Here is an 18,922-nt window from a genome sequence, read left to right on the forward strand (position 1 = left end):
TAAATCTATAACATAAACTATTATTAATAATAATCTAACATATTATATTCCACTTTTAACCTTTAATAATAAATACATTTTTAAATTAATAGAATATTTATTAATTAAACAATAAAACTTTTCTTCTTCTTTTTTTATAGTTTTCAGTCTTATGACCATACTGGGCATACTGATATATGTATTGTCATTTTTCTCTATCCATATCTAATAGTCGCTCCACGACTATTGTAACAACTAGGGTCTTCTCACCTTAACCTGAATAATTGACCTATTAGCCTTCGTCTTTTACCTTCGCTAAAGTAGTATCTATACACATTATATCACATGTGTAAATTTCAAGTGAACTTTCTTTTCACCACATATGACCAGCCCAAGAAAGTCACCTCTTTTTTAATTAATATAATATATATTGGATTTTTAATAAAGATTCTCACCTCCAGATTATTTCTGACTCTTCGCTTCCCTAAAATCGCGCATTTATATACTATAAATGCAAAAATTAAACTCAGAGTTCTTTAGTTAAATATGAAAACAATATAAATTTTGATCTAAAAAAAAAAATAAAAACATTTAACTAACTTATTATGGCTTATAATAATGGTGAATAAATGTACCTATATATAAATATTATACGTGATTTTTGCATGAAGTTTTTCTAGATTTTTATCGTCATATTAATAAAATATAATTACATAACTGTAATTTAAAATTTTATGAGCATAAAATTAAACTAATTTATTATTTTTTTCCGGTAAAGTGATCATTTTAATTAATTTAGTCATTTTTATACTTATTTACGATATTATTAATTAATTTCGCCGATTAAAACTTTTTACACAAATTTTATGAGTAATTTTTACATATTTTGATTTATAAATAGTTAATATAATCTGTATACATGCTGACACATGCCACATACCGTAGCTACTTAATTAATATCTTTAATTTAAAATATTTTTTCATTTGAGATTTTTATACTTATTTTTACTTATGCTTATTTGGAGATTTTAAGTGCATTTTTTTAGATTTTTTAATGTAATAAGTTCGCTGCCTTATAGTTATGACTTATGAGTGTTTGACAATCGCAAAAAACCAAAAAAAAAATAAAAAAAAAATACAATTATTGTAAAACAATACATTCATCAAAAACTGAATGTAAACATAAGAAATCGCAAATCATAAATCAATAAATAATAAAAGATACACCAAGAACAAATGCTTTTAAAATGTACCTATTAGATTAGTTCATGCATAATAAAATCAAAATAGAAATAATAATTCAAAACCATGTAAATATTCTATAAGATTTTTAGTACATATATACGAATAATACGATGTAGAAGTGTACATTTTTTAAATATTTATACCATAAGTTATCATTAATTAGTAATTACGTAAGTTTTTCAAATTAGATAACTATACACAGTTTAATTATCAGAATATAATACAACTAGAATTAGCTTATTAACTATGTAATAACTAATGAGGTACATATTCACAAATAATACGAAAGAATATGATAAGTAAATATCGGCCATCTTGGCGTACCTACGCGCTCTACTAGGTATCCAATTTATATCTTGATTATCGTAACTAAATGGTAATAAAGATAAGCACTCTCTTTTCCTGCATCATATAATTTTTGATCGTATATTTAGGCTAGGATCACACTATGCGTTTTGCCGGTTCCCGACCAACCGGAGCCAAACCGCAACACTTTAAAATAAAATAGGTTTAAATATAAAATGCGTTATCAGGGCCAGACTAGACCGATTTACGGAACCGATTAAAACCGTCTGGAAGCGACCGCAACGTGTTGCGGCCCAACCGTCCGGTTGCGTTTCGGGATGTAAAGCACAACACATGCAATGCAATTTGTCCGATCACATTTGCGAGGATTATCGGTAACCGAAATTGAAAATTTTATGAATAATTAATAACCATTTTTAAATTTAAATAATTAAAAAACTTAAAATATATTTGTAATATACATATATATATTATATTTTATTTATATTATAGATGTATATTATTATTTATTAGCATAATTAGTTGATACACGTTTTAAATAAAAACAAATAATTCTAATTACACAACCTTTTTATTATTTTTTTACTTATAATATTAGATCCATTTCGTTTAAATAAAAAATCAGTTTAAAATTTAAATTTAAATTAAAAACGATATTCGGGCTTTTTCATCTTATTTGTATGTATTCGGTTACCGATAAAACGCACAGTATGATCGATCGTCCCGATTGTGGTTAATCGGGATAGTATTTTTCGGTTGCCGACAAAACGCATAGTGTGATCCTAGCCTATGGCTATAGGGCGATAATTCTTTAGTACAACTCAATACGATATATAATTTAATAATACGAGTATAATATTATATAATAATTATATGTATAAGTATAATAACTATACAGGTATCTAATTGAAACGCAGTGAAGAGGTATGAATAAAAATAACACAAATGAGTATTTTAAAATTGTCTTAAAACACACATAACTCGCTTTAAAATTAAAATATAATAAAAAGCCTATGAGATGCCCTAGATAATAATCTCACTTTTAAACTTCAAAAGAGGTCAATTTACTCTAATTTTCAATTTAAAGGAGTTAACCCGGTTAACCGTGATCTTCTGAACGTAATATTTGCTATGTTACGCATTTGTAAGACGGAGATAACATATGCGGGTACGACGTCCTCTTAAACGTATTTCTAAGAGACATGTCATAAGTATTTTAATATTTATTTATTTTATTTTTTTATATTTTCTTATCACGTTATTATATTTATAATTATCAATACTAATGAAGCGAATGAGAAGACGACAAATACGGCGCGTTTATAATAATATATAATGATTTTTTATAATACAGTAGACGCCGCTTATAAGACTCACGGATATAAGGTTCAATCGCTTATTAGACTCAAAATCGTCTGGAACGGTCCGGACGTATCCAAATACATTAAAAAAAAATCGGTTATAAGACTCAAATTTCGTAAAATAAATAGTAGAAAATAAACTTTTTTGGTTATAATTTAGAAATAAATTGCTATTGAAAAATGAAATAATATTCGTGTTGATTATTTCTAGTTTCTGTTGGTATCTTATAACGTATAATAATTTTTATCGCAGATAAAAGTTCACATTTATCGCAACGATAATTGTTATTATAGTGTACTGATTATCTGGCGGCTGCACAGTTATCGTAATATGTAATATTTACCTATTATAATTTTAGTATTTTTATCGGGATTATAAAATGTATTCAATAATAAAGTATGTAATATGTAATATGTGTTAATGTATTAAAATCAAAGCAAAATATGTAGTAAAATAAAATTTATAAATACGTAATTATTTTTTTTTCCACTTCGCCTATAAGACTCATTCGTTTATAAGACTCACTTTGTGCTGGTCCCAAAGTGAGTCTTATAAGCGGCGTCTACTGTATATCACTTATTTGTAAGAATTTTTGTTCGTATTTAAAACCACTTATTAAGATTTATAAGATATATTGTTACAAATCTAAATATGGATGCAAAGTGGTAAAATATATAGTAGAGCACATACGAAATGACAGCGATAAATACCTAGGTACTCGAATTGGGAGGGAACGCATGAAAAGAGCTCCTAAACTGTAGTTTTTGAAATTAATTAGCGTTTCTGTACTACATTTTCCTAAAATAACGCACAGGTATGCAATCGAGCAATATAAAATACAAATCACAACGAAGTATTATTTTTTGTATATTGTACCATACGTTTTTTAATCGAATATTCTACCTATAATGGTTTTTTTCTATTTAATACAACTAGGAAAAAAATTAAGTTTGAAGTGATTAAAAGTGTAAACATATTAAAACTTAGTTAAAAATATTAAATAATATATAAAAGAATTTATTTAACTTAAAATATGATGGTAGTAATTAAAGGGGTGTGAGGGGCAAGGCCCTCCACGGGTTAGTGTTAAATAAATGTTCAATTAGAACGCAGTTTATTTAATTTCTATTTGAGTTCCCATTCTTTTAATTTACCAATTCGAGCACTAAGTATTACACAAACTGCAGTAGGTACCTAGTCTATTATTTCCTGTGCGAATTATAAAAAAATTTACATCAAATCATCCCACTGCATTTTAATGATTGATAAATATTAAATGATATATTAGACAATTAAATCACTAATGTAAATTATTTTGAATAGATTGTTACCGTTCTTTTGATATTTATTGCAGATAGACAATAGTACTCTGCAGCTGTATCGATATGTTATGTATGGAGATATATTTTCATGCATAAAAATATCATATAATGGACGTTATTTTTTTAGAAAGTCTAGATTTATTAATAAACTATCTTCATTTAAGTTTTATTAAAAAATATTAGTTGATATTTTAAAAATGTAAAGACATAAAAATTTAAAAATTAAATTAGACACCATTAAGTGCACTTTTAATTGAATAAATATCATGGAACATAACATATTCATATATTATCATCTATGATAATATTGAGGAACTTCATGTCCATCTCCTCATTTCTCAAGGTTTCTAAACGGTTGAACGTTGGTTATTATTTAATTTTAGCAAGTTATGAGTATTCCACTGCTTAAACTAATGAAGTAGTCTACAATATTATGTAAATTACGTGATTCGTGAAATACACATAAATTCTATATTACAATTTACAAATAATTATAACTTTCAAAAATAAATGCTACAGTACTTATAAACTTACAATATTTTTTAATATTTAATAGGTACATACTGTTTAAGAAGTAGTCTATAGGGCTAGAAGATTTTATAGGTACCTATTTAACCAAACGTTGAATACCATGGTCAATGTTTACTTCTATGTGAATAATTGGAATTTTGATCTAATTTAGCTTTGCACAAATTATTATAAATAATCATTCACAAAATGAAAAAGCTATGTTGTGTAATAAAAAATTCTTATTGTCAATTTTAAAATATTAAAAACGTATATATATAGCTAATCAAAACTACTATTTTATATTTTTAAATTTAAAAATTAGAACGTTGAAACACGACTCATTAAAGTTAATTAAAACATAAGTCAAACAGTCTGGTCCTTAACCAAAATTTCAAGTAAAAAAAAAATAGATAATTTAGAAATAAGAATTAATGTTAACAAAATATACAACTAATGTATTTTGTCATATTACAATCATTTTTTATAAAAAATAACCAACTTAAATTTTAAATTTACTAAAAATATAAGTCTAAGACATTTGATTTCTTCTTTTGTACTTAATAAAATCACTTAATTCTAAAGTTTACAGTTTAAAAATCTATAATTTTTAGTATTTTTAATTTATATTATTACATGTTTATAATTGTACAAATAAAACTTGTATATATATTTAATATTATCAAGAGAGTGAAGTATAAATTAACTATGTTAATCTATTTCAAAAACAGTGTTTGCATGAAATGACATAATATTATAATTTATCATCTTCTAAAATATTGTAGCTGTACTTTTAAATTACTATAGAATAAACATATACAAAAAAAAAAAATCGAGGTATTCCAAATGCTTATTAAGTAATGATGGTAATATTAAAAATTAATATAAAAATATTCAAGTCAAACTTATGAATACAATGTCGGAGTAGAACAAAAACAAAGGGAGCAGCAAGTCAAACTACCTTTACATTATGTAAATTGGAAATAATTGTTAATTTGATAATTTCTATAATGTTATATAACAAAAAGCAAATTAATTATTAAAATTATGTTTGATTACAAGTTGTTCTAGTAACTGCAGAAGATCCGTCAACAAATTTTGTTCTAAACAATACATTAGCATTGCTAAACATTCCATCCTTGAGCGATACTACAATAAATTGGGATTGTTTAAAATGTTGTTTCAACATTTTTCCTATGTTTTGAGTATGGGAAAGATCTAGAGCAGCATCTACTTCATCCAAAATGTAAAGAGGAACTGGGTTAAACAACAACATTGCTAAAACTAAAGACAAAGCAACTAGAGAGCGTTGTCCACCACTTAGTTCTTCTAAACTTTCTTTCCATAGTCCATTAAATGCAACACAAATCTCTAAACCAGCTGTTATGTCATCCGCACTTGTTTGTTTTAAACAAGCTTGAGCACCAGGTAATACACTACTAAATATTTTTCCAAACTCTGTATTCACACGATTTGAAGCATGTTGTAAATGAAGACGTTTTTTCACTTCTAATTCCTCAATTATTTCATTAATTTTAATTTTATCCTTTACAATTGTTTCCAGTTTTTTTTGAAGGCGCTTATACTCTTGAATATGTTTATGAAAGTTATTCAATTTCCCCGGATCTACAACTTTTGCTAATTGATCATACCTAGCTTGCAGTTCATTAACTGATCGATTGCATTCCTCTGCAAACAATAATAATAATATTTAATTATTCAGACAATTCAAAATACTTTAATCGAAATTTATTGATTAATATATTATGATAAATAAATAATATGAGTTATTTCATTAATTTTATAACCCTACAAAATATATACCTAACACCTAACACACATATTACTTTGATAAGTATTATACATCTGTTATTTTAATTAATACATTTTTTTTTGTTTTAATATTTGCTTTATTTTGTATACTAAAATAATTTGATAATGAAGTTTGCTTTAAATAAAATACATAAGAACATGATATTGAAATTGTTATGATTATAAAACATGTATGTGTGTGTTTTTGGACTTTTATTTTTATAACTTACCATAGTCAATACTTAATCAAAGCTGTTTCATGGAAACATAAGAAATAATAAAAACTTATAAATAACCCAAATCATATTATTTATCATTATAATAAAAATGGTATAGTATACTATACTTAATCTTACCAGATTTAAAATTTATAAAATCCATTTTAAGTGCCATTTGCTTTTGTTCGTCAGGCAATCTCTTATCAATATCCTTAAATTTTTCTTTTGCAGCTAATGATCCATTATTCATTTTAGTAATTTCTGAAGAAAGCTCAGCCAAATTAACTTGACTAGTTGAAATCTCTTCAATCAATTTCTTGTATAAATTTTTATGTTCCTGCATTGTATTAGAATTTTGCATTGCAATTTCTCTTTGGGCTTCATATTCTTTAGATGCTTCTTTACATTTATCATCAGCTACTTCTAGTTTAGACATCAATGTATGAAGTTTTTCTTCAAGTTGCTTCTTCTCAACATTTAACTCAACCAATTGATTTTCTTCTTCTTGCATCTGACCAGTTAAATCTTTGATTTCAAGTTCTAATTTGTTGTAGTTATTTTTTTTCTTATCATATTCAGTTTTGTTTTTTTTTATTTTTTCCAAAATATTTTTTCTAGTTTTTTCTGCGTCACTTAATTGTTTTTTTAGTATATTCTCAGCATTTTTCATTTTGTTTTCTAAGTCTTTAATTTTTTTTTGTAAATTTTTTTCATTAGCTTTGCCTTCAACCAACTTAGATTCCAGTTCTGCTATTTGCTGATTAATTTTATTAAATTCAGTAACTTGTTGATGAGGTTGTCCTAAATGTACATCTGATCTAATTTTATCCAATTCTTCTTGAACAGAAATTTGTCTATCTTTAAGTTGTGCAACCTTTTCTGGTAAATTATGCATGGCTTGCAAACTATTATCCACTTTCTCATATTCAGCTTTTTTTGCTTGGAGCTCTAATGAAATTTCTTCTTGTTTCGCTATTGATTGTAAAATAAGTCTTTGAGTATTTGCTCCACCAGTAAGACTACCAGAAGGATTGAAATGATCACCTTCCAAAGTAAAACAATGTTTATTAACTTTGTTGTCAAAACAAACTTTTTCAGCAATTGTTTTGGTAGTACATATAAATGCTTGTCCAAATACCCACTGTATGGCTTTTAAGTGCTTTTTATCATATTTGATAAGTGACATGGCAGGAAAAACTTGATCAGCTCCACCAATTTGCTGAGCTCTACTTATAATTCTAGGATCTAAACTATCAGATTTGATTTTACTTAAAGGTATAAAATTCACACGATTTGAAAACTTATTGGTTTCCAAAATATCTTTACCAACAGTATCATCTTCAACAACAATAAAGTATAATTTACCTCCGGCTAAAGTTGTTAATGCAAGCTCAAATCTAAAATCAATAGGCGTAAACAAACGGCAAATAAGCCCATGCACTTTACGTCGGTCAAAATTAGGCCTTGGATCATTATATCGAAAAAATAAACCGGGATTATTTGATTCGAACGATTCAGTTTTTGAACTTAAATTGCGTACTTCTCTTAGTAAATTATCACGACTTGATTTCAAAGTATGATGTTGATTTAATGCTTCACTAGCTTTTATATATTCATCTTTAACTTTCTCATATTCTTTTTCTTTAGCTGTTAATTGAGCCATTTGTATGTTATATGTTTTTTGTGCTTCTTTGACACCAGATAAATGTTCATTTAACTTTTTTTTTAATCCATCAATTTTAATTGCACATTGTTGGTTTTCTGTCTGTTGGTTTTGTAATTCTAAATTATATTTATTAATATTTTCCTGCACTGAACCATTATCTTCATCACCAAATATATTTCCTGAATTTAATGATCGAATTTTTTTATCAATCTCATCCAAATCATTTGTATTTTTTTTATTCTCTTCTTCTACACCTGCATTCATCTCGTTAAAGTCTTCCATCTCCTTTTTCTTTGCTTCATAACCTTTCTTACTATTATTTATTTGTTTTTCCAAATCTTTAATTTTTTTAACCTCAATATTTATATTTGTTTTACATGCATTTACTTGAAGTTGTACATTGTCCTTTTCTTTTTCCGTTTCTTCAAGTTTAACTTTTAATATGTTCAGATTATTTCCACCACTTGTTTTCAGTAATTCCTCATCTTTTTTAATTTGTTCTTCCATAACTTTTAGCTGATTTTTTGATTTTTCTATTAATTCTTCTTTGTCCTGTTTTATAACATTTAGTTTCTTAAGATCATCAGAAAATTGATTTACCATTTTCATTAATTGCACATAATTCCAACTATCAAGTTTCTCCTTTAATATTCTTAACTGACCATGAACCATATTTAATTCTTCCAACATCTGTTTTTCTTTTTCTATAGTCTCCATTGTTGGAAGAATCTCTTCATCAGCAACATCTCGCATTTCTTTTAATTTGTTATCTTTTTTGCCCACTGTCATTTCAAGACTTCTTTTTTTAGACTCATACATGTTAGTGCCAGCAGCTTCTTCAATCATAGACAATATTTCTATAGGTTTCATGTTCAACACTTTAGTAATTCTACCTTGCATAATAATGAAATGAGGATTGTTAACATTCATTTGTAAAGAATTAAAAAAGTCCATAATTTTTTTAGCCGGTACAGTAAGACCATTAATTCTGTAAGTATTTTTAGAACCCATTCCCACTTCTCGCGATATGACAATTTCATCATTGTGTGTATAATGTGGAGCAGATCTTGATTTATCTCTATTGTCAAAAGTGATAGTAACAGTAGCTGTATGAACACCTGCTTGTCCACTTTTATAAATTACATCTTGCATAGTTGAAGCACGTATAGTATTCATAGCTGATATACCCAAAGTAAAACATATTGCATCCAAAATATTTGACTTTCCTGTACCATTTAAGCCAGTTATAGCATTGAATTCTGGATCGAAATCATTTAACTCCACGCGTTTTCCATACGACTTAAAGCCATCAATAACCAAGGATTTTATATGCATTATAAATCTAAAAAAAATAAATACAAGTGTTAATAATCTATTATTTAGTCTAACAAAATAAAATTACTCAATTAAAAATTAAGTAATATTTTTGAATACTCAAGACTCAATAGTAAAAATTACATACTTAATCAACTATAATATAAACTTTACTATCACTATTTGTTGTAAGATTATAAGATATGAATATAAAACAACTAAAAAGAAATTAATATAAACTTAGAAAATAATTATCAAAATACACTTAAGAAGAACGTAAACTTATATGTTTGTCTCTGTCTTACTATCACATAACATTGACAATTAACATTCAGAAGAATCAGTCTTACTGTTATTTTAAATATTTGAGATTATTTGAATAAAATAAGCTGTTCTCAAATTTAAAAGTAGACATAATATATAATATTATTACCTTATTATTTTTTTTTTTTTAATTTAATATTTTACTTTTGAAGCAAATTATGAATATTTTAAAAACCTTTTGACGTATTTAGATAAAATGTTTACTCTTAAACGTAATAACAGGTCAATTCACTCTAATATTAATAACAACACTATTAAATATATTCATGTAAATATTAAACTTTCCATGTTACGCATTGATAAGATACACAACGCATACAAATATAAATTCATTTTGATATCTAAAGGTACTATTATATTATCATCGTATTCTGTGTAAATGTGGTATATATTCAGAATTTTTTCTATTAACTAAATTAAATGATGTTTAGGTAAAATAATTTCACTAGTTACCAATAACTACATTTAATATATATGTATTATTTATATATCTGGTCCATGGTCCAGAAAAGGTTAAGAATCTATGAACTAAGCAAATCACATAGAATAAGATGAAAAAGTATCTTTAATCTATAAATTCAATAAAATATAATAATCAATAAATAACATTAGATAATTAACATTCATTTATTGACAAACAAACTTAAAACCAACATCACAAAAATTTTAGCTCATGATTTTTGATATTCTCTTAAAATTGTATAGGAAGTCATATAAAAAATATAATTAATGTAATATATTAAATGTTCTGGTTATTAAATTATTTAACTTTTATGTTCTATTAAATTGTTAATTCTTTAAAAATAAAACTGTAATAATTAAATAAATATTCAAAATAATATTTAAACCATAGATATTAAAACTGTTTTCAAAATTATTTACAAACTTGAAATTTATGACAATTTCTATTCATTGTTATTAATTAATAACAAAGAAATAACAAAAATGTTAATTTAGTGTTTCTCAACTGGTGTTCCGCGAACTGGTTGTAGGTGAACCATGTCCGTGGTACTTGCGTATAGTGTTATTAGGTGTTAATTTTTAATTATATAATATATTAATAATAAAAAATAAAAATACCTTTTTTTATTTGCTTCTTATTATTTTATTACTATAGTGTTCTATCAAACTGTATAGTTATAAGAAATACCCCGTAAACATAAAAAAGTTGTAATTCTCAACTGTGTTAATTTTTTGAAATATGTATGCTATATAATAGCGCAATTTTACAGTATATCATCCACACTTAAAGAAACTAATAATCAAAAAATCACAAAATGGCCACTTATCGCCAACACTCAACTGTTAAATTTAAATTTTATAGCATTATAAAAAAGAAAATTTTCAGTAGATCCTTAATTTGATCCTATAATTTTTTATAGTCTTTATAGTTTTGGATTGGACTTCATTTAGATAGGTACCTACACAAATAACATTATTAATTATTGTATAGCTACAAGACAAGGCTATGTGAGAATAGTTTAAATAACCTATGGTATAAATTTTCTTGATGCTATTTCTGCTAGTCATAATCTTTCTAACTTTAATTATCAATATTGTTATGTAATAACATTAGTTATTTAATCTACATGCACACTTATAATAATAATTTAATAGTTTAAAAAAATAGTTCGTTTTTGGTAATTACTACTTTACAATGGGAAATCAGATCGATTGAACAGTGTAAAACATATCATAAATCATAATAATAATTATGATTAGACTACTTAGTACTTACTCTTAGGTAGACGAAATAATGAAAAATAAAATCATAACACCAAAAGTAAAAACCAAGTATCGATTAATAACTCAACATAATATTAAAAACTCGTTTTAAATACTTGGATATACCGTCCAACACAAATATAAATTAATTATAATTTGTACTTAGGAAGTAATAATATAACATTTATAAACATGTAACTTAAAATCTTTTATGGCGTTATCAGATACAATGTTTTAACCGCCATTTTACGCAACGCAAAAGGGCACATTTGTTATCATAACAAAAAACACAGGACGAATCTTGAAGTATATATTTAACGAACCAAAACAAGTTTATGTTGGCAACACCGATTGACGCGGGAATATAAAAATAAAATTTTTTATAATATAATAATTATTATAACTTAGACACTTAGTTTTAGTTATAATTATTTTTATTATGCTTATATAATTGGAAAAAAAATTACGTATCTTAATTCTATTACTCAACCATTTTTAACTTAGGAAGTTAGTTTAATCACTAAAGTTCATGAAAAAAACACAAATAAAAATAATTTATTAATAGTGAAACTGAGTGGTAGGTGTGATAATTTAAAAAACTGTTAACTAGCAAGAAAACTATAAATATTTATAAAAAACTAATAGCATAAATATAATATTATACTTAATATCATTATGAACAAAAATGATCATTAAAATTGAATAATTCTACCAGTGAGAAATAAAATGTTTTCAGTTATCGTGCCCTACTGGTTGCCTATAGGTAAACCCTATACACGTATTATATTCTAACATTCACGGATAAAGCTGTATAGTGTAAGTATAATTAATATTATAATATAAAAATATGATAGTGTTATTTACGACTTTGTCAAGTAATATATATAGTAAAATATATATTTATTTCTAGACTTGATTTACGTTTTACACTGAAAATGAAATAATATGTATCAACAAAAAAATGCATCCATAGTGTATAATTGCAATATTAGTCTATGTGTAGTTTAGTAAAAACAAATACCCAATACCGTATTATAGTACGATACTATGTATACCATATTATACCAATTGTACCATACGCCATATGGAATATAACAATAGGTATTTGGAAGGTATCATATTATGATGCAGGTAGAGCCGTGTGGAAAAGAAACTGCTGCAGAGCTATGGTCTGTGACCCATAGTTAAATTTTTAAGCTTAGAAACGTTATGATAAATTATAATAGGTATAACTGAAGGCCGGATTTTTGTACAACAAACACCCGTAAAAATGTCAATTACATTTCCAAAATGTGTAAAATAAAATATTTAATACCTATTTTTGGATTTGAAGAGTAACGTTTTTTTATTGAAGGTAAGTAGATACGTCAAATTATTTTTATTTTTTTTTAATATTATAATATATTTCTGTATATGTAATGGCCAATATAGATATGTACATTATAAAACAAAAAATTATACAATCTATAGTTATCTATCTATTCTAAAAAATAATCAAATCAAATTTATTATTATACGAGTAATATTATATACATTTCCTAAGTCTTTTTTCACAGTAGTGGGAGGTAGAGTGATATAGACTATATACCTGTAGGCTGTAGCTAACTATAATACGATGATAAATAACTATAACTATTATCTATCATGTGTTGATCGTTTAATATTCGTTATCTTTGTCACATCGTATTATATTAAGATCCAAGTTCAACAACCCTGATAACTTAACAAATACTACAAATAATACTCATCATAGCTGTAAATTGTAATAACTTTAAATACGAAAAGTCGAAAACCCAAGTATTTATTTTTATGAAATAAAACGGAAAATGTATATTTAAATGTAGAATCCCCAAAATGCGCAATTGCTTGCAAAATAAAACTATGTTTAAATTCATAATATAATTCACTTGATTTGGATTTAATACTCGTTCTATAGATTATTCTGAAACATGCAATAAAGTTTCAATTGCACGAGAATCAGTTCTTTAAATATAACTTATATGTATCTATTATCATAATACGATGAATAACCCCAGAAATTTAAACCTGAAAAATATAACCGCATAATAATAATTATAAAGATTATGTGTAATACATATTATATTAACTGCAGGATTTCAATATCAATTTAAAATTTAAAAATAATATTTTATTATATTTTAGTCTTCCTCATAAATTTGTATTTAACTTAACTTTCAACAATATAAGTATATTCAATAATAAATATTCTATAGTATGTAATAATAATACTCACAATCGTAATTTGAATTTAATCGTTCACACGAAATTTTTAATCATTTCCGAATAATATTTGATTAAGAAAATCTGTTTTGGTTTCCTATATTACTCGTATTTTAAAAAACAAATTATGTACTGTCTGCCGGTAATTAATTTTTCATTGTATTTATTTTAAAATTTTTAATTCCTTTCATATAATTGTTAACACACTTTGTGTAGGTACCTACAGACTACACTGCTACAACATAGGTACTGCGTACAAATATACTTTTCAAAAGATAGTTTTTCTTTGACATAATGACTCTTAAAAATATTCAAACAGAAATAACTAATGATTAAATCACATCATATAACTACATACATACTACATAGTGGGTACAAAACAAAACTTAATAAATTCTATAAATTATTACTTGTACTATATTTTTTTTAAGAAAATTAAAAAAAAAATGTATATACATAAATGTGTACAAAAGTTATTATGATAAAATTATATTTTTACAGTTATAACATGAGTATCGTGATATGGGAAGTTAACCCCATTAGTGAAACATTAATACCTCCCTCAGAATTATATATTTATAATTTAATTATGGTATTTCTTTTTTTTTTAGTATCTAATAACAAGTCATCGTGATTTCAGTTCTTTTGGAAATAGCGTTGAATCTTGTCAGAAATAGAGTTAGAATGCATTGTTTGAATTAGGGGGTTAATTAATGTGTTTATAAGTACTTGCCTTACTTATTCATTATATCTATAGTTATTGTACGTAACTAGTAAGTATATCTATTGCATATTATTATGTTTAATAATATCAATTTTGTATATGCCATTAGTAAAATATTAGATTCCATAACCATTTTTTTTTTTTAATACTAAAATAATTTAGCTAAATGTCATATTATGTATGAGATCATTTTATCGTGATATCCTATATTCTATTACATAGTTTTGAATAAGTATTTAACACCTATAATAATTTATAGTTTATAGATTATTAATCCCCTACAAATAGGTATGTTAGATAATTTAATTTAATTATTAATGTTTCAAAACAAGGTTTATAAAATAATGGTTAAAAATGTTAAAATAGAAAAGTTAGAAATATTTAGAAATTTTAAACAAGGTAAACTAAGAATGGTTTCGACTGAAATATGATTATATGCAATAGGTATTTCAGTAGAACTCAGTACATAGCTGTAGTGATTAAAACCACCATTTATTTTATTTCAATGTATTTTTGTATGATTATAGTTACTAAAAGAATGTATTTATTTATATATATATATACATATTTTTGACTACCTTAATGTACAAATAATGTATATTTATTTATTTGTTTTTATACAATATTATATCTATTGAGTATACAACTGAGTGTTATGCTACCAGTTTATTAACATTATTAACATACATTACTATAGGTCTATTTAATAAACCACTTTGATGGTATACGTACAGGCAAGCAAAGAAAATATAAAAACAGGTTTATGATTTCTGATTACGAATTTTTGGTGAGAAATCACCGTTTCGATTTTTTTGGTTAGGTACCTATCAGTTTTGAATGTTGATGTTATTCATACAATTATTTTTAGTTCTTGCAAAATTGAATAATTTTAGCCTATTATCGATTTCTTGGTACTCTTCGCTATACTGTGTGTACCCATTGGCAGTAAATCAAAATCAAAATCTGTTAAAATTAGTGCGTGTTTAATAATTATCGTAGGAGTTTGTAAATGTATAATATTCACATCAAACAATACTCACAATATTTTATTCAGTAATTAGAACAATTTATTTATAAATTATTATTAACGTGATATTTTCTAAATTTATTTCCCAACCTGCAATTATTTCACTTAATAGTTTGATATTCCTATCTAACTATGTATTGCGTAAGTACAATTAAAAAATTGCACTGTAACTAAATATAAAAATGCCGTATGTTAAAACAATAAACTTACTTACATACAACATATCAATTTTATGTTTGTTGATTAAGTATAGCAAGTAGAAACTTATAAGTAATTATCGACTATAGATAATTTGCATAGGCAAAGTTAGGGAGCTTGGGGACTTATCCCTCCCAAATGCAGACGAAATCTTCCACATGTCAGTACATATGTCTACCTCTAGAAAGGCTACAGCCCTCCCCCACAAAAAAAAAAAAAAATTGACCACAATACGCCTATGATAATTTGTTTCTTACATGTAGTTGATCTGTAATTTCAAAAACTAATTATTAAATATCATAATACAATATAACAAAAAGCAGCCAACACTTGTAATTGACTTTTGGAATTCTATCTGTAGATCCAGTTTGTCTATTCGTTTTTTATTCATAAAAGGTAGGTATATTCTTCATGCCTCCAAAATAAGCATCTATAATATCTAAAGTTATGTTTATGTATATTTGTTATAAAAATCTAAATTTTTCTTTACGTTTTATTTAATTAATGTGCTTTTAAAATTGATATATATAGTTTAATTAAATTTTAATATAATTATTTGAAATGTATATACAAAATAATTTAGCGAATTTTATTTTTTTAATTGTATAATAAAAGTTAATGAACTAACAGTTACAATGATATTCAAAAGTAATAATATTAATATCAGTAGTAGGTTCGTAATTTATGAGTACTTAGGTACCTATTAATGAGTTGTGAGTTTATGAAAAATATAATACATATAGGTACAAAGATCATTAACTTAGAGTTGAAACTAAACAAAAATGATAATAATACATCATATTTATTAGTCAAAGTTTGTAAATTTTCTAATTAATTTATAACTAAACTTTTTTCAGTAAATTTCAAAAGTAATGCTATTAGTGAAAATCAATAATCATATTTATCCGAAGTTGTAACTATTAAATTGATTGATTGATTTTTTTTTTTTTATCCTGATGTGATTTTGTACATAATGATGTTTAGAAGATTTTTTAGGATGCTTTTTTAACAAAATATTGGTTATAATTTAAATATATACCCTTTTTTAACCGAATTAAGTTAATATTTTTCAACATATTAACTTTAAATTTTCAGAAATAAATTCACTTTTAAATTTATTTTGATTTAACTAAATTAAATTAAGATTTTCAGTGATCTTTGATTGTAGCCCCCTAAAAAGTCGACAACTAAATTTTTAGGATTTCTAACATGTATAAAATATATATGTACATCGTTCATGACATTCACCCGTTCACGTATATAAAATATATGTTTAGGGATCGCTGAAAAATTGAATATTAATTTGGGAAGTCGCGATGGTAAAAAGGTTGAAAAACATTAGTTTACCATGATATTATAATTTATAAATATTTATTGTTTAACAGGAGACCACATTCGCATGTATTGTCTCTGTCTAACAAACATACACACGAGGTAAATTTTCATTTAGTAGAACAAATTTGGTAAGTTTAGCACAAATATTACAGTGAAATGATCTATTTTAAAACCTAAAAGTTAAAATATTAGATGTGTTCTCTCGCTGATTTTTTACGGTAATTTGATTTTAAGTGAATTGTGAGCACTTTTATATGTTTACCATGTTATACGTTTATAAAATGGAGACGACACATGCGAGCGTGGCACCCTCGAGAGTCTAGAGGTTAAAATAATATGTAGTATGTTATATAATATATAAAAGTTTTTAATTTATTGCTATTTTGAATTTTCGTTATCATAGTGTTTTATTTTTTGGGGGGTTGATATCCAGCCTAACACCGGTTTATGATTGCCTCGATGACCAAAATAAATTTTAAGCCACACAAGATGATGGATTATATATAGATTAAGTATAAAGTTTCATACTGTTTCTGTTCAGCAGCTGTTAGGCTGTTAAATATACAATATATTTTATTTATTTTAGTAGGTACTATAACTAAAGGCTATAACTTCATTTCACAATTAATTATAAATGATAATCCAAATAGATGTTTTAATATACTAAACGACTATAAAATTAAAAATAGTAATATTGTATTGTATAATACATTTTATCGTATTGTATACATATCTATTAATAATTATAAAGATATTATTTAGAGGTCATTTACACGTACCTATAATTGTTTATTAAATATAGTAATAGATTTAAACATGTTTAGTTCAATTATATAATCACAATGTTTTGAATTGAGATATACGTAATAATCATTAATGATTCAATATATTATATGAGTAGTACCTATAAGTATTAAACATTATAAATTATTATATAGGGTACTCTTTAATTGAAATTGATAGGTATCTAAATCTATATAGGTAACTAAATAAAATGTGTGTGCAATATAAAAGCTATAACTATATTTTGGTAGGTTAATCTATAATACTTAATTTTTATTTATACTTAAATGGCAGTAGTATACTCATAGTTGTTTTAATAAGTTATGGTATTAATCATTTTGCTGTTAGATATTACCTATTTTTTAAATAATATTAGTATAATAGTATATTACATAATATTAAATAATTTATGTGGTCATTTTCTTTTTTATTATACAAGTATATTTTATTTAAATTATGTAATTAATGAGATTTATTGTTTATTACCCCGCGACGAGACGAAAAGTAATTCCCTTATCATACTTACAGTACGTTATGACAACCATATTTTTAATTTGTATTTTCCATTGGAATTGGTGCTAATATGATAATTACATATCATTTAATGTAGGTATAATAATATTATTAATTTAATGCAATACTATTATACAAATGTTAATATAATATTATATCAACAATAGGTATCTATTGGATTTTGCTTATTATACATATTATATTATGTATGTATGTATATGTTTTACAATTTATTATAAGAACTACATGTGTGAATATTTTGATTATGATATTGTACAGTGTACTTAACATTATTTATATTTTTTATCACTAAACATAATT

At 24.8% G+C, this 18,922-nt stretch overlaps 1 protein-coding gene across 1 annotated transcript; it reads right to left on the reverse strand.

Annotated features, from left to right (window-relative positions):
• Nucleotides 1-5,405: 5,405 nt before the first annotated feature.
• LOC112594344 (structural maintenance of chromosomes protein 2) lies at nt 5,406-11,969 on the reverse strand. Its single transcript, XM_025339078.1, has 3 exons — nt 11,794-11,969; nt 6,890-9,759; nt 5,406-6,410 (listed from the first exon to the last, which is right to left on the reverse strand). Exons 2-3 carry the CDS (start codon nt 9,750-9,752, stop codon nt 5,767-5,769), a joined length of 3,507 nt encoding a protein of 1,168 aa, XP_025194863.1. The 5' UTR covers nt 9,753-9,759; nt 11,794-11,969; the 3' UTR covers nt 5,406-5,766.
• Between the last annotated feature and the right edge of the window lie 6,953 nt (nt 11,970-18,922).

The sequence above is a fragment of the Melanaphis sacchari genome, unplaced genomic scaffold, assembly GCF_002803265.2.
Source record: "Melanaphis sacchari strain LSU unplaced genomic scaffold, SCAv2.0 Contig22_pilon_pilon, whole genome shotgun sequence".
In the NCBI taxonomy this organism is placed as follows: Eukaryota; Metazoa; Arthropoda; class Insecta; order Hemiptera; family Aphididae; genus Melanaphis; species Melanaphis sacchari.